General features: G+C 32.1%; 1 protein-coding gene across 8 annotated transcripts in view; it reads left to right on the top strand.

The window, feature by feature from the left end:
- Window positions 1–16766, top strand: part of LOC143240815 (RNA binding protein fox-1 homolog 1-like) — a 135247-nt gene that overhangs the window by 113766 nt on the left and 4715 nt on the right. For 6 of the 8 annotated variants that reach the window (XM_076483926.1, XM_076483925.1, XM_076483924.1 and 3 more), the window contains 5 exons: window positions 11431–11485; window positions 12576–12693; window positions 13475–13547; window positions 14363–14466; window positions 16376–16481. In XM_076483926.1, the coding sequence (XP_076340041.1) occupies window positions 11431–11485; window positions 12576–12693; window positions 13475–13547; window positions 14363–14466; window positions 16376–16481 (456 nt within the window). The remainder of the gene's footprint in view (window positions 1–11430; window positions 11486–12575; window positions 12694–13474; window positions 13548–14362; window positions 14467–16375; window positions 16482–16766) is intronic. The other 2 variants (XM_076483927.1, XM_076483928.1) reach the window with 1 other exon arrangement.

Raw genomic sequence — 16766 nt, 5'->3', positions numbered from 1 at the left:
TCTAATTTATCCATTTAGTTCTTTTAGATCAAAGGTAAAACTTTTTTGTTCAGGAGAATCAAACTGGATATAAACTTATCATAAATATTTGGCAAAGAGTAAATTATTAAAGGAAATCAAATGATATGTATATATATATATATATACTTTTTATTATAGACAACCATCAGAGGGAGTTATGTTTCTGTACAACTTTATTTGATGATCTCAGAACTCCTGAATGTGCATTTCATTGTTTATTTGCAACTGTAATGTATTCAAATTCAATTGTCAACTAGATAGATTCGTTACTTTGCTTTAGCCTAATTTCAAATCCTTATCCCCTATGGTATCAGTTTTAAGTTTTAGAATTGGTGAACACCATAAAATAAATTTCATAATGTTTTGCTCATTTTAACCATTTTTGTTCTCATGGCTTAAATTATATGTCTTTGGACTTGTACTACTAGAAATTGGGTGTCGATACTTTTGGTGGGCAGAGCACATACAGCCCTTTGTGCTTCATAACACCAACACATCGTGGCTTAATTGATGGAAGTTTTTGGGGTGGTATGTTTACAGCATTTACAACAACCATTCTTTTGAACATGTAAAATTAATTTGCATAAATAATTTCTGAAACTTACCAAATTTCAAAGCAACAGAGTTTCTCGATACATACAAATTAGTTTAGATTTATAGTAACAATATTTTAATTAGCATTTGATATTGTTCTTGATATTGAGAAGCAGTTTAGTTTTGAAACATTTTGCTATTCTCTGCTAAATCAAGTTATTTATTTTACTAATTACTTTTCTTCTAATTCCTTTGGTATTCATTTAAAGTAATCATGTTGAAATTTACATTTTATCGTTTATTAACATTTGTACCTTGTCCTGGCCAGACATGGATTTACTAATTTGGCTTTCACAAGTGATTAAAATATTGTATTCTAGTCGTTTTTGAAATTTCTCTTGGGATCTATATGAATATAATAGTACTGCTGTTGTATGTTTAAGTAGTTACTTTGCATGGTGTGGATGGGTCTTCACTAAAATTGGTAAGGAGAACCATTGGGTCCATTTGGGAATACATACAAATTTTCAAGTTTGTTGTTTTTATGAGCACTTTTTACTACTACTTCACCTCCTATTGATTGATTTTCATCAAATTGGCATGAAGTTTTGTTGGGCTCATGAGGGAAAGAAGCAAACGTGTGGTTTCAAGTTTTGTGTTTTACAGCTTTTATAGGCATTTTTGCATTTTTTTTACAATTACATATAAGGGAAGCAATTTTTCATTTCCTAAGATAACCTTACATTAATCATGAATTTACATAACTTCCATTCAGAGGATGAATACTCCAACAAGTATGTAATAAGTTCTTTTTCTTTGAATGGGGCTGTAGTTACATGTGTTTCAATTGTTGAAGTGCACTCCCTTAAAAATACTGAGTATTAATATTACATATACACAAGCACAGATTCAGGGGAGGACTTTTGGGGCCTGAGCCCCCCATAGAGTACCAGAAGAAAAATTCCATATAGTTTTCTTATGCCATGTAATTTATTCCTGAATGCCATCCTCTGAAACAGGGCTATACAATGCCTTCTGTGTAATAATAATGACATTTTTTTGGAAGTTGGCACACTGAACAATGTCTCGTGTAATCAGTCTGTAAGTTGCAATTGACTACATCTATATTTTGTACAGTGGGCCCAGATGTAATTACTCCTTGAACATTTTAAACTGATGTGAGATGGTTTATTCTCATGGCAAGAAAACAGGTAACTCTTCTTAGTTTTTATTAGCCTGAAACTACTGCTTCTGTAGATGAATTGCCAATGCGGTACTGTTAAGATGAATATGATGAAGCTCCAGGGTAGTTGATAATGATGATAACAATAACAAGAATGTTGAAAGATAATATTTTATCAGGCATGACTGCCACATATGATATTGGACTTAAACTGGAGAACTGCAAGAATCTATGAGCACTGAATCAATATATCAAAATATTAAAGGAATTTTATAACTGGAGAAACACTTAGCATATCATATCATGAAGAAAGTAAACACAAGTTTTCAAAATAATTGGTTGGAGCAGCATAACTGCCTAGTCTATCCAAAGAATCTTGATGATCTTTGCCACATGTGCTATTTGCCAGGCCAGGTTATTCCCAATAGGAATTTTGGTCTATAAGCCTCTGACCAAGCTCAAACACATCACTCGAGACCTGACTTATGCCAAATGGGAGTTTCATCATAATCCAGTGTTGGATATAGCTAAATGTTTGGAAACAGTGGAGTCAAAGAGCCCCCAGAGTAATACAGCCTTTGAAAAATGAATACAAGAACACAGACAAAAGTTGGACTTGATTCTGTGGTCATCAAAACATACATTTCATAGGCATCTTGATGATTCCACTTGCATAGAACAAAGCAATTCAGACAACTTTTGTGAATTACTTGATTTTCAAGCAGAGAGTGTGGATTCTATGCTTGCAATCCACATAAGAAGTGCACCAAAATCAGTACAAAATGACTCAGTATCCATAACAGGAGGTCACAGTACATATGCTGCTATTTAAAATGAGGTGAAAAAGCAAATTTTTTTGTCATGGGACTACAGACATTTCTAATAGCAAGAACATTTCATTGTACTTGCATTAGGTGGTGAATGGAACTCTTCAAGAGCAAATCAACAGTTCTGTTATGTGGACAGATGGGGTCATTGGACTGATTGAGGTAGCTCTGGTAAAAGAATTTTGATAACATTGAGATCATGCAGTCTTGACCTTTCTCTGCTATGTTAACATGGGTATCATGGTGCATAAAGTTTGTATGGCACTATTTATGTCATGACCACCACTGTAAGAGAAGAGTTCTCAGACATATGTGCATTATAACAGCCATGCATTGAACCTTGCAAGTGTAAAGGCTTGTGTTCTACAAGCTTTAAGGAATATGATGAGAACTATCAGAGGAATATTGACATTCTTCAAATGTCAGGAATTATGAAGTGATAAGAGCAGAGAGGAATATTCTGAAGCTTCTCACCCAAACTTGTGAACTTATGCAAGATGTGTTGGGTTTCTTACCAAAATAGAGTTGATGTGTTTAATCAACTTTATCCTGCAGTTACTGAGTTGCTACTTGAGATGTAAACCAATCATCAGATCAGACATTGAATGTTAATGTGAGTGAAAAAGCGAGATCATTTCAACTTGTAATGACACAGTTTGAATTTAGTATGAGCTTTGTTGTAGCTGGCAGGGACAGACAACTGACATTTGTGCTTCTGTGAAAGAGGCGAGAAGTCATCCACATGACTGATGCATTGAATGACTGTAGGAAAGACATTGATGCTGTAAATAGTAAGTGATTTACCAAAGCCGGAAAGAAGGCCATCATTGTAAGTATTTCTGCATCCAGTTTGTCTTGTCTGGTTGGTAGGCAGAATAATTCTGTATATACCACAAGTGGTACACCAGATTTATCATGAAATTTCTTAGTGCAGTTCTTTTACCATTTTCTCATAGAGTTACATAATTATTTGCCAAGTCATCATAAGGCCACACAAGGACTCAGGCTGGTTTCCATCATGATAAAAGGTGGCAGTGGGTGGATGAATAATGCAGGATAATTTACCATTTCAGTTATTGATAACCTCTTATCCTCAGAAATGCTCAAGACTGAATAAACTAAACTGTCAGAAACAGATATAGTTGGTATGGGAAGGCAATATTCCATCCTTTTTTACCTGTACAATGAAGTACACTAACCAGAATATGTAACCAAAAATGCATGCTGCTCTACAAATAGATTCTACCTTTCTTGTCATGCCACATGAATGTAATATGAGTTTAGCAAGAACCAAAATTTCAAGACATATCTGAGGTGACATGAGCTTTTATTTTTGGTAAGTGATGAATTTAATGTAAACAGTCTATTTTTTGTAATAAACCCAGGTGTTAGTTTTTGGTCTGAGATTACAATGCATTAAGTAGACTATTTTATTTTATTTATTTTTAATCACGTTGGGGTTACATATAATTGGCATTAAACCAAGTGTTCTGTTGTAATAGGTGTTACTTTATTATTTGTATATTTAACATACTACCTTACAAGTTCATCAGGAAAATACAGCAGTCACCTGGTGAAACGGTAAACAACTAGAAATTGGTGTAAGAAAGCAAAGAAGTATGATAGAATGTATAACAATAAGGAATAGCATTGAAAAAATTAAAGTAATGAATATCAAATACTAAATTATATAATTCAGACATGACTCAGAATCAAAATCAGTGTTGTGATAAAACAAGTTTTAAAAGAATTCTATCATGTTAGGTTTACTATAATATTCGTACTAACTAATAGATTAGTAAGTCCAATTAATATGAAAAGTTCAAATGAGACATTTAACTGTTACTCTAAAGATTATAGAAATTGTGTTAGCCTTAATAAAGTGTTTCTGTTAAAATATGTGGGCTTTTTATTACAATAAGTAGATACTCTTTGAATTCTGATATTATTTAAGCAACTAATAAAAGTTAAATTTTTTCCTTTGTGGGTATATATATGTACAAACATACTTTCTTATGTAATATTTTTTACATATGAATAGTACCTTAGACTAGAAATGTTACTGAAATAATTGGACGATGAGTCTCTAAAAAGTGCCAGGTGTAAAAATATTTTTTTACTGACTGTTCATATCCTTTCTTAGGTTAGAGAAATTAGTAAGTTAAAGGAATTTGTGATGATGAGAAACCTACTTGAAGTAAGAATGTATCTCAGAATGACTGGTATAAATAAAGTACAGAACAACGTTTTGATCTTCTTAGGTCATCTTCAGGTTAACAAAGAGAGTTTGCAATTGGCTGTTGCTGAGCACACATTTTAGTGACAAGAATGTAAATGGGTACGGGATTTTAGGGGCGTTGCAGTTAGATGTTAGGTCATTAATTAGTATAGGCATAAAGGTGTTCCTTTATATAGGTTTAATTTTGGTTCTAGTTTTTGTATAAGTAGTGTTTCTTTGATCTTGCATTTGTTTATATTTGTTTCCCTACTTAATGTCTGGGTGTTTTCTATGGTTGTAATTATTTGATTTGCAGTGTTCAAAAACATGTGAATGTGTTTTTTTAATCTTGTTTCTATTTTTCTGCTTGTTTCTCCAACATAGAAGTTGTGGCAGCTGTTGCATTGTATTTTATAAATAATGTTGATGTTGTGTTTATTAATGTAGTTTTTACATAACATGGACTTTAGTTTTGTACCTGGTTTTTGAATAATTTTGGTGTTTACTGGAATGTTGTGTTTTGTTATAAGTTTTTTTTCCAAATGTTGGTTATTGTGCCACTGATATCAGGAACATATGGTTGTGCAACAGTATATGGTTTTATAGTTTGTTGTATCTTGGGATTTATTGTTTGTTTGTTGTTGATTGTCTTGCTGATGTAGGTGTGTGCATATAATGTTTTGTAATGATGTTTGGAGGAAATTTGTTGATGTTGATGAAGTGTTGTTTTTTTTGTTAATTTCATCATTAATTTTATTGGGTGAGAATAGTTTTGTGGCTGCATTTATCTGGTTTTTTTATAATATTGAGTTTTTATTTTGTTTCATGTGCTGAGTTTCAGGGAATGTATAATTCAGTATGGGTGAATTTTCTGTAGATTTCTGTTTTGAATTGTGTGTCAGTTCTAGTGATCTTGAGGTTGAGAAATGCCATTTGGTTAGTTTTTTTTCCTGTTCACAGGTGAACTTAATGTTGGGATGTATTGAGTTAGTGTGGTTGAAAAACTACCTGTGTGTTCTGTAAATGTTGATCCAACAGTTGTATTGTCAACATTACTATACCAGTATAGTGGTGAGGGTAAGTCTGAATTGATCACTTGAGATTCAATCTGTGTCATAAAAATGTTGGCTAAAACTGGTGACACGGAGTTCCCCATACTTAGGCCATTTATTTGTAGGTAGTTTTGGTGGTTGTGAATTATATAAGGGTTGCTAATTGGTTTCTGGGGATGCATATCAATTCATTGGGGTCTTGGATATATATTTCTAAAACTGTCTTGCAGGCTTCAGTTCTTGGGACTTCTGTGAAGATGGAGATTACATCAAAACTGGCCATTAAGGCTTTATGATTTAGTTGATTAAGAATATATTTAAAGTTGAAAGAGTTTGAAAAAGGAGTTGGCTATCTTACATTTTTAGAAAATGTCCACACTATCTACTTACCGAGGGTGTATTTAAATGATTCATAGGTCAACATTATGGGTCATAGTGGACAACTGGGTTTGTGAGGTTTGGGGGTGCTGTATAGTCGTAGCATGTGTGAGATGGTCCTGCATAGGTAAGAATAAATGTTTTCTGAGATTGTGTTGGATTTTTTCATTTGTAGTAGTATTTTAACTGGTTTTTATGCATTTTTGTTGGATTTGTGTTTAGTAGTTTAAATTTGTTTGTATCTGACAATATGTTGTTCATTTTTTAATGTATTAATTAGTGTTCATTATAACTCTAGCATTGCCTTTATCTGCTTTTAAAATTTTGATGTTGTTGTCTAAAGTTTGTTATAGAATTAATATCTTTTTGTGTGAGGATGTATTTTTAGATTTCTTTTCTGTGATATTGTGTTGATAGTTTTGTATGAAAATTCTTTGGAAAAATTGTTTAAGATATTGTTTTGAGGTGTTTCTGAGAAATATATGTTTTCAGTTATACCTGGAAAGATAGGTTGTTGGTTGTTGGTGGAATTGTTGTTGAAGTTGTCTTCTTCCTGATGGTTGTTTTCCATTGTTTTGTTGGTGTTTTAAGTTTGTGTAGAATCACCAGTCTTCTAGCTAGGTCTTTCAGATACATCTGTTCAACAAAGGACTCAAGTTTGCAGTGACACCTAGAAATATTTCATCTGTCAAAATGAAAGCCTGTCTTGAAGAATGTTGAAGAAATAAAATTTCATGTAGATACAACTTACTTATGTAAACGTTTTAAAGGTTAATTGCTTTAAATGAGGCCCAGCATGACCAGGTTGGTTAAGGGGTTTGAATCGCAATAATGCTCACTCTTTCAGCTGGGGGGAGTGTTATAATGTGACAGTCAATCCCACTATTCATTGGTAAAAGAGTATACCAACAGTTGATAGTGGGTGGTGATGACTAGCTGCTTTACCTCTAATCTTACATTGCTACATTAGGGGCAGCTAATACAGTTAGCCCTCATGTAGCTTTGCACAAAATTCCAAAACAAACAAACAAATAATTGCTTTAAACAGGTATTTTAAAGATTTGGCCACAAGGCTTAGTTTATAGTTTATTTGTGGTTATAATGGAAATGTCTTGAAAATATATAATCCTTTTTATTGTCAGTGACTCTTTTATCTGATAGGAAAACTGAAAAGCTCTCTTAAACTGATGAGTTCTATTTAATCTTTATTTTATTATTTCAAAATAATAAATATTTTCTGTTGATAAAAATAATAATTCTTTTCCTATTGATAAAATGCAGATCATTTTATAAAAATGGAATGCTCCATTTAAGTAATTTAAATATATTGTTTCTAAAAGTACATATATCAAATCATCATCACCTTAATGTTTATCCAATCTGATTGTCCCTGGTATGGCCAGGTGGTTAAGGGCCATGAGTTTGAATCCCCATCACACTAAGCATGCTTCTACTTTCAGCCATAGGGGCATTATAATGTTACAGTCAATCCCACTATTCGTTGGTAAAAGAGTAGCCCAAGAGTTGGCAGCAGGCTGTGATGACTAGCTGTCTTCCTTTTAGTCTTACACTGCTAAATTAGCAATAGCTAGTGCAGATAGCCCTCATATGGCTTTGCTCAAAATTCAAATCAAACCAATCTGGTTGTCACATCTGCTTTATAAGTTTTCATTTCCCTTTGTTCTGATCCATCGTGGTATCATTTTCTTTAACACCGCATATTTCTATACCTTTTTTAATTACATCAAACCATCAAAAGTTTATTTTAATGGTTGTTTATGTATTTAATATTTCTATGGTAAAGAAATAACACAATTTTATAGCCTATGTAGTTATTGCATAAGTTCTGTCATTGATGAGATATGTTAAATTGGTTCTTTTGGGTTCTTCATTTTTTTAATGTAGACAGCACTAACACATGATATAACATTTACCTTTATTGATTGTTTTAATTGAAATAGGTTTTGATTATCTGCACAATGAAAAGTAAGATAAAAATGCTATATGTAGCTAAGGTGTACTTGATTAACACATGTTTCTTCAGAGTTCTATTTAAATAACACATTTGTGGTTGTGTAAGTACTATTATTAAAGTGTTTTTGTAGCATTTTATTTAAATAAAAACATCATATTCTTGTACTAACATATTTTAAAGTGATTGTTATATGTATAATAAATACACCATGCTTTAGAAACTGACAGAGTAGACAATTTATGTAATATATTAATTTGTATTATATAATATTGTGCAATATATCTTATTTTAAATTATTTTTAATGTCACTTTGATTCATTAATGGGTGTTTTTGTTTATAAGTTTCTTTGTAAAATATTTCTATTATTTGCTGTACATGGTGTAACACACACATTATTTTGAAAGTGACTACACCACAACGGAAGAAAGGACGTGGCTAACGTGATTCAAGAAATACGAGTACCAGACTCATTATGTTGAAGTAGCTGACACTAAACAAGAACAACCTTTCTTTATTTCAGGAGGATGAATGGTTAATCCAGTTATGATTTCTGTGAAGCTGGATGATGTCTCTCTGGAAATGGACAGACATTTCTGTAATTTTTTCAGACTTTTATAGGAAGGAATTTTTATGTATGAAGTCAGTGAATACTGTACTGTTATACCACATGATATAATTAACATGAAGGTAGCACAAAACATGAAGCATTTGTTGTGAAACCTGCCTGGTAGACCTCTGTTTTTTGAAGAGACCAGGCTGTGTGACTTTGGAGTATATTGGATGAGTGTGTGTATGTTGAATTAAGTCAGTAGTAACCTACATTACATGTTTTGAAGGAACATAATTTATTTTGGAATGAGATGTTAAGAATTATCATTTGATCCTAAAAGTAGGAGTTATTTCATCGGGGTAAGGTTGAAGAAGAATTAAAATGTTTTGTTTTCTGTGGATTTGTATCACATTACAGTTGGTCCACTACAGTTGTTACAGTTATTAAAGAGAATAGTAAAATTCGTTTCTGTGCAGATTATAGTGTTACTTTTGATCCCAATCTTCAGGTGGAATAATGTCTTATTCCTGTATTATACGAGCTGTTTGACAAGTTGAATGGTTGTAAGAAGTATGGCATGTTGGATGAAAGATTTACAGTTAACTAATGTTGGATGGAGAACCACAGGAACAGTTAACTTAACTGATGTTGGATGGAGAACCACAGGAACAGTTAACTAATGTTGGATGGAGAACAACAGGAAGTCTACACATGTTGAATTATTTACTGTCACTTGTTTGATATATGGATTTTTATCTTCACCAGACCCCCCAGTGGCAGTGGTATGTCTGGAGACTTGCATCACTAGAAACAGGTTTTCATACCCATGGTGGGCAGAGCACAGATAGCCTATTGTGTAGCTTGGTGCTTAATTTCCAAAACAATAAGAAACAACGAAAGAAAAATGTAAAGTCATTACAAAAGTGTCAGTGTCCAAAGACATGAAGCAACTTTGAGTTCTTTTGAGTGCAGTTAATCTTACTAATAATTTTTGGATATGGTAACAGTCTTAACATACTGAATTGATAATTTCATGTTGTGCACAACATGAATCAAGTAGTTAGGTTTGTTTCATAGATTGGTATATATTTCATCCAGTTGAAGCTCTTAATAAAAATATAAAACAGTTATCTGTTAGATGTTGAAGGTTTACTGAAAGTGGGAGAGTTTTTGTTCAATGGGGAACAGAGATAGGTGAAGAAGTCTTCAGGTGTGACATCTTAATAGACTAGAGGAATTATTCATTTTCAGCTTGGAATATGCATTATTGTTTCATTGGTGATGATAAGAAGGAATTTTGTAAACATGTTGATGCATGCAGGATGAGATGTAGACCTTCACAGTCTTGTGATTATGACAGTTTTGAATAAGGTATGGGCTAAAAATCTAGATAATTTTGAAGGTTGCTAATCAGTTGTATCCTGTAGCTTATCAAGTGACTCATACTCAGGTGAACATCAAAGAAATTACAAATGATGTCATACTTCCAGACCAGTCTGATGGAAGTGAGACAACTACCAGCATACAGCAGAGTCAAGACCCAAAATAACATCATACCATTTTATCTAGACCATCTTGTAGTATTACCATATTTAAAAAGATTAAATTTATAATATTAATAATAAGTTCATTTTACTGATGTCTATGTGGACAAGTTTCAAGTTTGCATGAGGGAATTTAATATATTATTTAGTATTTTTACTGTTATGTAACCATCTGTTGATTTATTTCATTTCAAATAGCTATTAATGTTAATTTTAACCTCTGGTGGATCCTTTTGTTAATTTCTCTTCCTATATTTGTAGCTGACTACACCAAAACCATACTTGCTAAATATCATAGAAAGTTTATAAAAATTTGTTTTCTGTTGGTACTATTTCCAACTACATACTAAATGAAGAACCTTTCATGTGATTGACATCCTGTTTTCATCACCACAAGTCTGGTCATGATCATCTGATACACAGCAGTTTTTATTGTTGTTGTTTTGATGAACCTAACTCTTTTTGCTTTAACTTTTTATTTATCCATCTTTTTCACAATATTAAGTAATGACTAGAAGTGGGCACTTCTCATCAGATGGTGAAAGGAGGCTGGTTATAAACTGTAAGAGAATAGACTAATATAGTATTAATCATGCTTTGGGAAATGTGTATCTTAATAAACATTTAAGCCTTTTTTCATAATTACTGTAGATGTATTCTATGGGAAACAAATAAGAATAAGTTATATATTTCTTTATCCAGTTTGTGACATTTTTATCTCATAAGTTATGTTGTTTTAAATACAATCCAGTGATATAAAGTATTACAATATAAAGCTTCTAGTTAGTCAATGAACTGTAATGCCTGATAACTTTACATATATATTTAAACAAGAATATTAAAATCTAGTTTGCTCTGTTACTCTGAATATAGTTTTAACATTAACATGAATATTTAAATTACTTTCTTCTGTTGGAAGAATAAAGTAAATTCTTGAAATTAATATATTAATTAATATAAGGAATTTTTAACAACTTTTCTTGATTAATGTAGTAAACTGTTTGGAAGCAGTGAAAGTCCTTTAATGGTCAATTAATTTTTTTACAGTTTCTTTTAATATACTCTATAGTATATTAACATTAATGTAAAGCCCTGTTAAAGTAATTAATTCATTGTTTTTCTAAATCTGATGTGTATATTGTATCAGGTGAACAATGCTACAGCAAGAAGTCAAACAAAGAAAACACCAACTATACCAAATGGTAACTATTCAATCTAACACCAATGTTTTCTTTGTATACTAAGTAAGTTGTTAAATAGATTTCCTTCCATATTTATGACTATGTGTAAATGGTTTCCTTACTGATGAGCACTCTCCTTCTTTCTCTATCGCCCCCCAGCTAGTACATTGGTATGTCTCCAGATTTATAACGCTAAAATCAGGGGTTTGATTCCTTTAGTGGGCTCCGCAGATAGCCCAATGTGGCTTTGCTATAAGAAAACTTTCTCTATTTGTTATGCTTTTACTGTATTAAAAATGTCTTGTTTCTGTATACACGTTTGCATAATTAAAACAGAGCACGGAACAAACACTGAGTGTTTTTTCTCAAGAATCGGACTTGATTATTCAGTGGCTCACTTTGAGTCTCATGGTGTTTGAAATCTTGAGGTGTTACAATGTGCAGGTCAATCCCACTATTTCTTGCTAAGAGTAACCAAAGAGTTTGCAGTAACTTGTGTTAGCTAGCTGCCTTCTCTTTAGCCTATCACTTCAAAATTAAGTACAGATAGCTCTTTACTTAAAAATCTCCCCCCCCCCAATTTTTATTCTACTTTTATTTTCTTCAGAAAAACTCATGGTAGAAATTATAAAATAATAACTATTATCATAAATTTAAGATTCAAGAAATCAGAAAATGTTGCTTTTTATAAAATAACAAAACATCTCTCAAACATTATTTAAAAAGTTATTAAATAATTCTAATAACTTCAATAATAATATGTTCTTTCAAATAACTGACCTACTATAATGAAGTGATAACAGTAGTAGTGACATGTTCTTTTAAATAACTATCCTACTATAATGAAGTGTTAACTTTACTAGTAACATGTTCATTTAAATAACTGTCCTACTACAATGAAGTGTAAGCTTTACTAGTAACATGTTAACTGTTTCTTCCTATTCTGATACAATCCACTAGTTTTGCCTTTTTTGTTTCTTTTCTAATGTATTGATAGATGAGTAATTGATGTTACATGAATAATTCTCAACAAATTAAGGAAATATTCTTATTTAGCAGAGATAGGAGTTAAGTTTTTCCTAACACTGTTCTTTTTCTCTTTCAATGTTAGTTGCTGCTCTGCGTGGAGTAGCGATTCAGAGGGGACGAGCAAGAGGCATTTTTACCAGACATCCATCACCATTGACGGCAGCTGCAGCTGTTGCTACTGCTCTGCATGGATATGCTCCGTGAGTACTTTTCTCTGACATCCATCCTGACATGTTTCTGCACCAGTAAATATAACACTTGAATTACTCTTTAAATGTTTCAAAGTATCAATTGACAAGTTTTCATTACATCTTTAAAAATACTCACCCATAGACAATGAATTGGAAGGAGTATTTTCAACAGATAATTTTCTTTGTTTGCTGATTGCACTGTTCGCACAACATGTAGTAAATTCCTTTTCACCACAACTAGGTTTAACACTAGTTAACATAAATAATATATACATAAGCTTCCAGAAATGCAGTAAATATTTCCTACCTGTAATATCACCTCAGACTTATTTTGACACACAAGAATGTAATTATTCTCTTCCTTTTCTGGCTACAAAGACATGAGGTAATTCTTCCTGGTCCACTTTGTTAAAGCCATTAGTGATATTTTATTATCTTGTTATTTGCTTCAAGATCTTTAGAAATACACAAAAGGTGACCTTGAAATGATTGCTCGGAAAAAATGTTTCTTTGTTTGTGCTCAACTTAGGTAGTTTTCCACCTGATCTACCCAGAAAACCTGGGTCTGCAAACTAACTATGTGTATTATTTTGAGTCATATTAAAATTTCATGAAATTCATTTTAAATGTTATCAAAGGGTGAATAAGAATTAAATGTTACTTATTTATGTTTCACTGTATAATAAATGATTGTATAGATTATTGTCAGTACTTTATTTTTAATACTAACACTGTATACACTTTCAGAGTTTTCTGTTATTAACATATGTCTTCACTTCTGTTATTTCAGGCTTATTACTCCAGCAGGTATATATCAAGACCCTTTTCTAGCTTATGCAGGAGCAGAGAGGTATCAGTTACCAGTAAGTACATTAACTCAATATTAGAGGTGTACCAGTTACCAGTAAATACATTTACTGAACCTCAGAGATGTATTAGTAACCAGTAAGTACATTACCTTAACCTTAGAGAGGTATCAGTTACCAGTAAGTACATTAACTCAACCTGAGAGATGTATCAGTTACCAGTAAGTATATTAATTCAACCTTAAAGAGGTATCAACTAACAGTAAGTACATTAACTCTACATTAGAGATGTATCAGTTATCAGTAAGTATATTAACTGAACCTCAGAGAGGTATCAATTACCAGCAGATACATTAACTTAACCTTAGAGTTGCATCAGTTATCAGTAAGTACATTAACTCAATTTTAGAGAGGTATCAATTACCAGTAAGTACATTAACTCAACATTAGAGATGTATCAGTTACCATTAAGCACATTAACTGAACCTTAGAGAGGTATCAGGTAACAGTAAGTACATTAACTGAACCTTAGAGAGGTATCAACTAACAGTAAGTACATTAATTCAACCTTAGAGAGGTATCAGTTACCAGTAAATACATTGACTCAACCTTACATACATATATTTTGACTAGTTTATACAACAACTTAGTTAAGCCTAATTATTAATCTGTTATATTTTTCTAATCAAAACATAGATGTAAACTAATTAGTAATTAGACTTACATAGGGTACATATGATGTCAGTGCATTCACTTATAAAATGAAAGCCAAATAAAACAAAAGTTACTTGTATACTTGTCAGATATTTCTTTGTGTTTAACTAACTCATCATTATGGTCTTATGAAAAACATTGTTTTCCCATTTGTTTAGGCTACCTATGCTGCTAGTGCAGCTTACACAGCCGCTGCAGCCCGAAGCTATGCAGCAGCAGCTGTGGCAGCTCAACCAGTTGCTACGTATGGAACAGTAGCAGGGTAAGTTCTGAATCAGTTTGTTTATATCTGTTTATGATTTCATAAAATATTGTGTTAAACGTAAGTTACCAGTGCTGTTTTTTTTTACGTTTGTTAATTTTCTTGAAAATTTAATTTTTATAACGTTTGTTATAAAAATTTAAGATTGATATAATTAAACTCACAATTCAACAGATAGTTGATCATGGTTGACAAATTTCACAATAAAGATCAAATGTTATTGACTCTTTAAAGCCACTCCTCAATCAATATTAATCTTTACAGTTTTGTTAAAAAGCTATAATGAAACAAAACAGCAGCAAGTATTAAAGCAACTCTACAAAAAAAAACATTTGTTTCTTATATTAAAACAAACATTCATGTTTCACTAGAAGTGAGTATTGTGGTGTATCAGTTAACATTTATTTATTAATAAATAAAAAACTGTCTGGTGAATAGGTTAAATATTAAATACTAATTTATTAAGAAGGAAGAAACAGCACAGAGAGTCCAACAACAAACAAATGAATGATCAACTACCCTGTTAGTAAAGTAGGACTGTCTTAGCCACAGATGACTCCTATCTTGCTAAATTTTGTATATTTTTCCCTCTCTGCATGCTGTTCTCACCATTAAGTATGAGAAAAGGTGATGCATTAACACTATCACTTTCTTTACAATCTTAAACCCCTCAATCAGGTCATCTCTAACTCTTCTATTCGTAACCTGTTTTGTATGACAACCTTTCTGTCCAGGTTTCATCCTAGTAACCCTCTTCTGAACCTTTTCTAACAATTCGTCATCCATTCTCAGGTAAGGAACCTAAGACTGAACACACTAAATAAAATGTCACTTAGCATTATACAATGAATTATAATCTCTTGAGACTTCTAATCAGTATTTTTGTAGTTACAATATAAATTACAATTTCCTCCACCACTAACAACAGCACACTGCTTGGGTGGCTTAAGAAACTCATGAACCAGAACTCTAAGTACCATGACACTGTAAGGGTTACTCTTTTCCAAGCTATACTTATGATTCAAGTTATATTAACTAACATCCATTATCTTGCATTTGGTATAATTAAATCCATCTACCATTTATTTCCCCAACTCACTAAATGACCTAAATTATTTTGTAAATCAGCAGCATCCTCATCACAGCCAGAAATACCCAAGACCTTAATATTATCTACAAGTTTTGGTAATTTATTGACCATTCCTTCATCTATGTCATTAATATAGATAAAAAAGAACAAAGGCCCTAAGACTGAACCCTGAGGTACCACACTTGTGACATTAATCCAGCCTGAATGAACTACTTTTGTAACAACCCTCTGTTTTCTTCTATCTAACCAGTTTTTTTTACTGAGTGAGACACCCTGTCCCACACACCTTACAGAGATCAACTTCCTAACCTTTTCAGTGAGATCTTGTCAAAGGGTTTCTGAAAGTCGATACACTACATCCTTACCTGTACCATCATCTACGTACGGAGTGGTCCCTCCCAGAAGAACATCAATACGACTAACATATGAAGACTTTCCCTTGTTGTAATCATGTTGACTTTTCAACAAAAGTTTAAACTTTTAAATGATTTTGTAAAGAATTATTTAACAACTTTTAGAAATAAATTGGTATCCTTTTACTTAGGCTTTTGTGTAGTGTTGAATTATATTGTAAATGTTAAAAAATCCTTAAAAGTGTAAAATCATGAAGTTAAAATAGTTTTAGCAACTGTCTTCATACATTTAGATTTTATGGATTGGCTAGGATATTGAATTACAAAACTGATAGTATGTGTTTAGTGTTTTTAAATTAATGCACTTAAGGTTTTTTCTACTATCATTTCAGGTTAGTTTAAAGCTTCCTCAGACTTGTTTCAAACAACTGTAAAATTATTTATAAACAATTTACTCTCATTCTAGGTCTCCGTCACTTTACTACACATATGGCAGAGAATATACAGACCCATATTTAGGGCACAGTATTGGTCCAGTTGCTGGCTACGGGGTGAGCACAGCTTTGAATAAGGTAGAAATATATGGCTTAAGTAATAAATAGTTGAATCACTCACAAGTATTGCACAAGTTCTACTACAACATTTTCAAGTAATGTTATATTTACATGTATATGTCTGAAATTTGTCATGGATTAGGTTTTCCAAAGCTTCATTTTATTTGATATATTTTCTGATGAATATAAATGTTTCCTGAGTGGATAGTGTTGTCTACAAATCACTAACAGCCTTCATTCTTGGTTCCAGAGGTATTTTCAAAGTGAGTAAACCTAACATTAAAGGCACGTGATTATAAAATT

Source organism: Tachypleus tridentatus, chromosome 13 (assembly GCF_004210375.1).
Source record: "Tachypleus tridentatus isolate NWPU-2018 chromosome 13, ASM421037v1, whole genome shotgun sequence".
Classification (NCBI taxonomy): Eukaryota; Metazoa; Arthropoda; class Merostomata; order Xiphosura; family Limulidae; genus Tachypleus; species Tachypleus tridentatus.
Note: the sequence above shows the minus strand (reverse complement) of the source record. Positions and strands in the feature narration are given on the sequence as shown.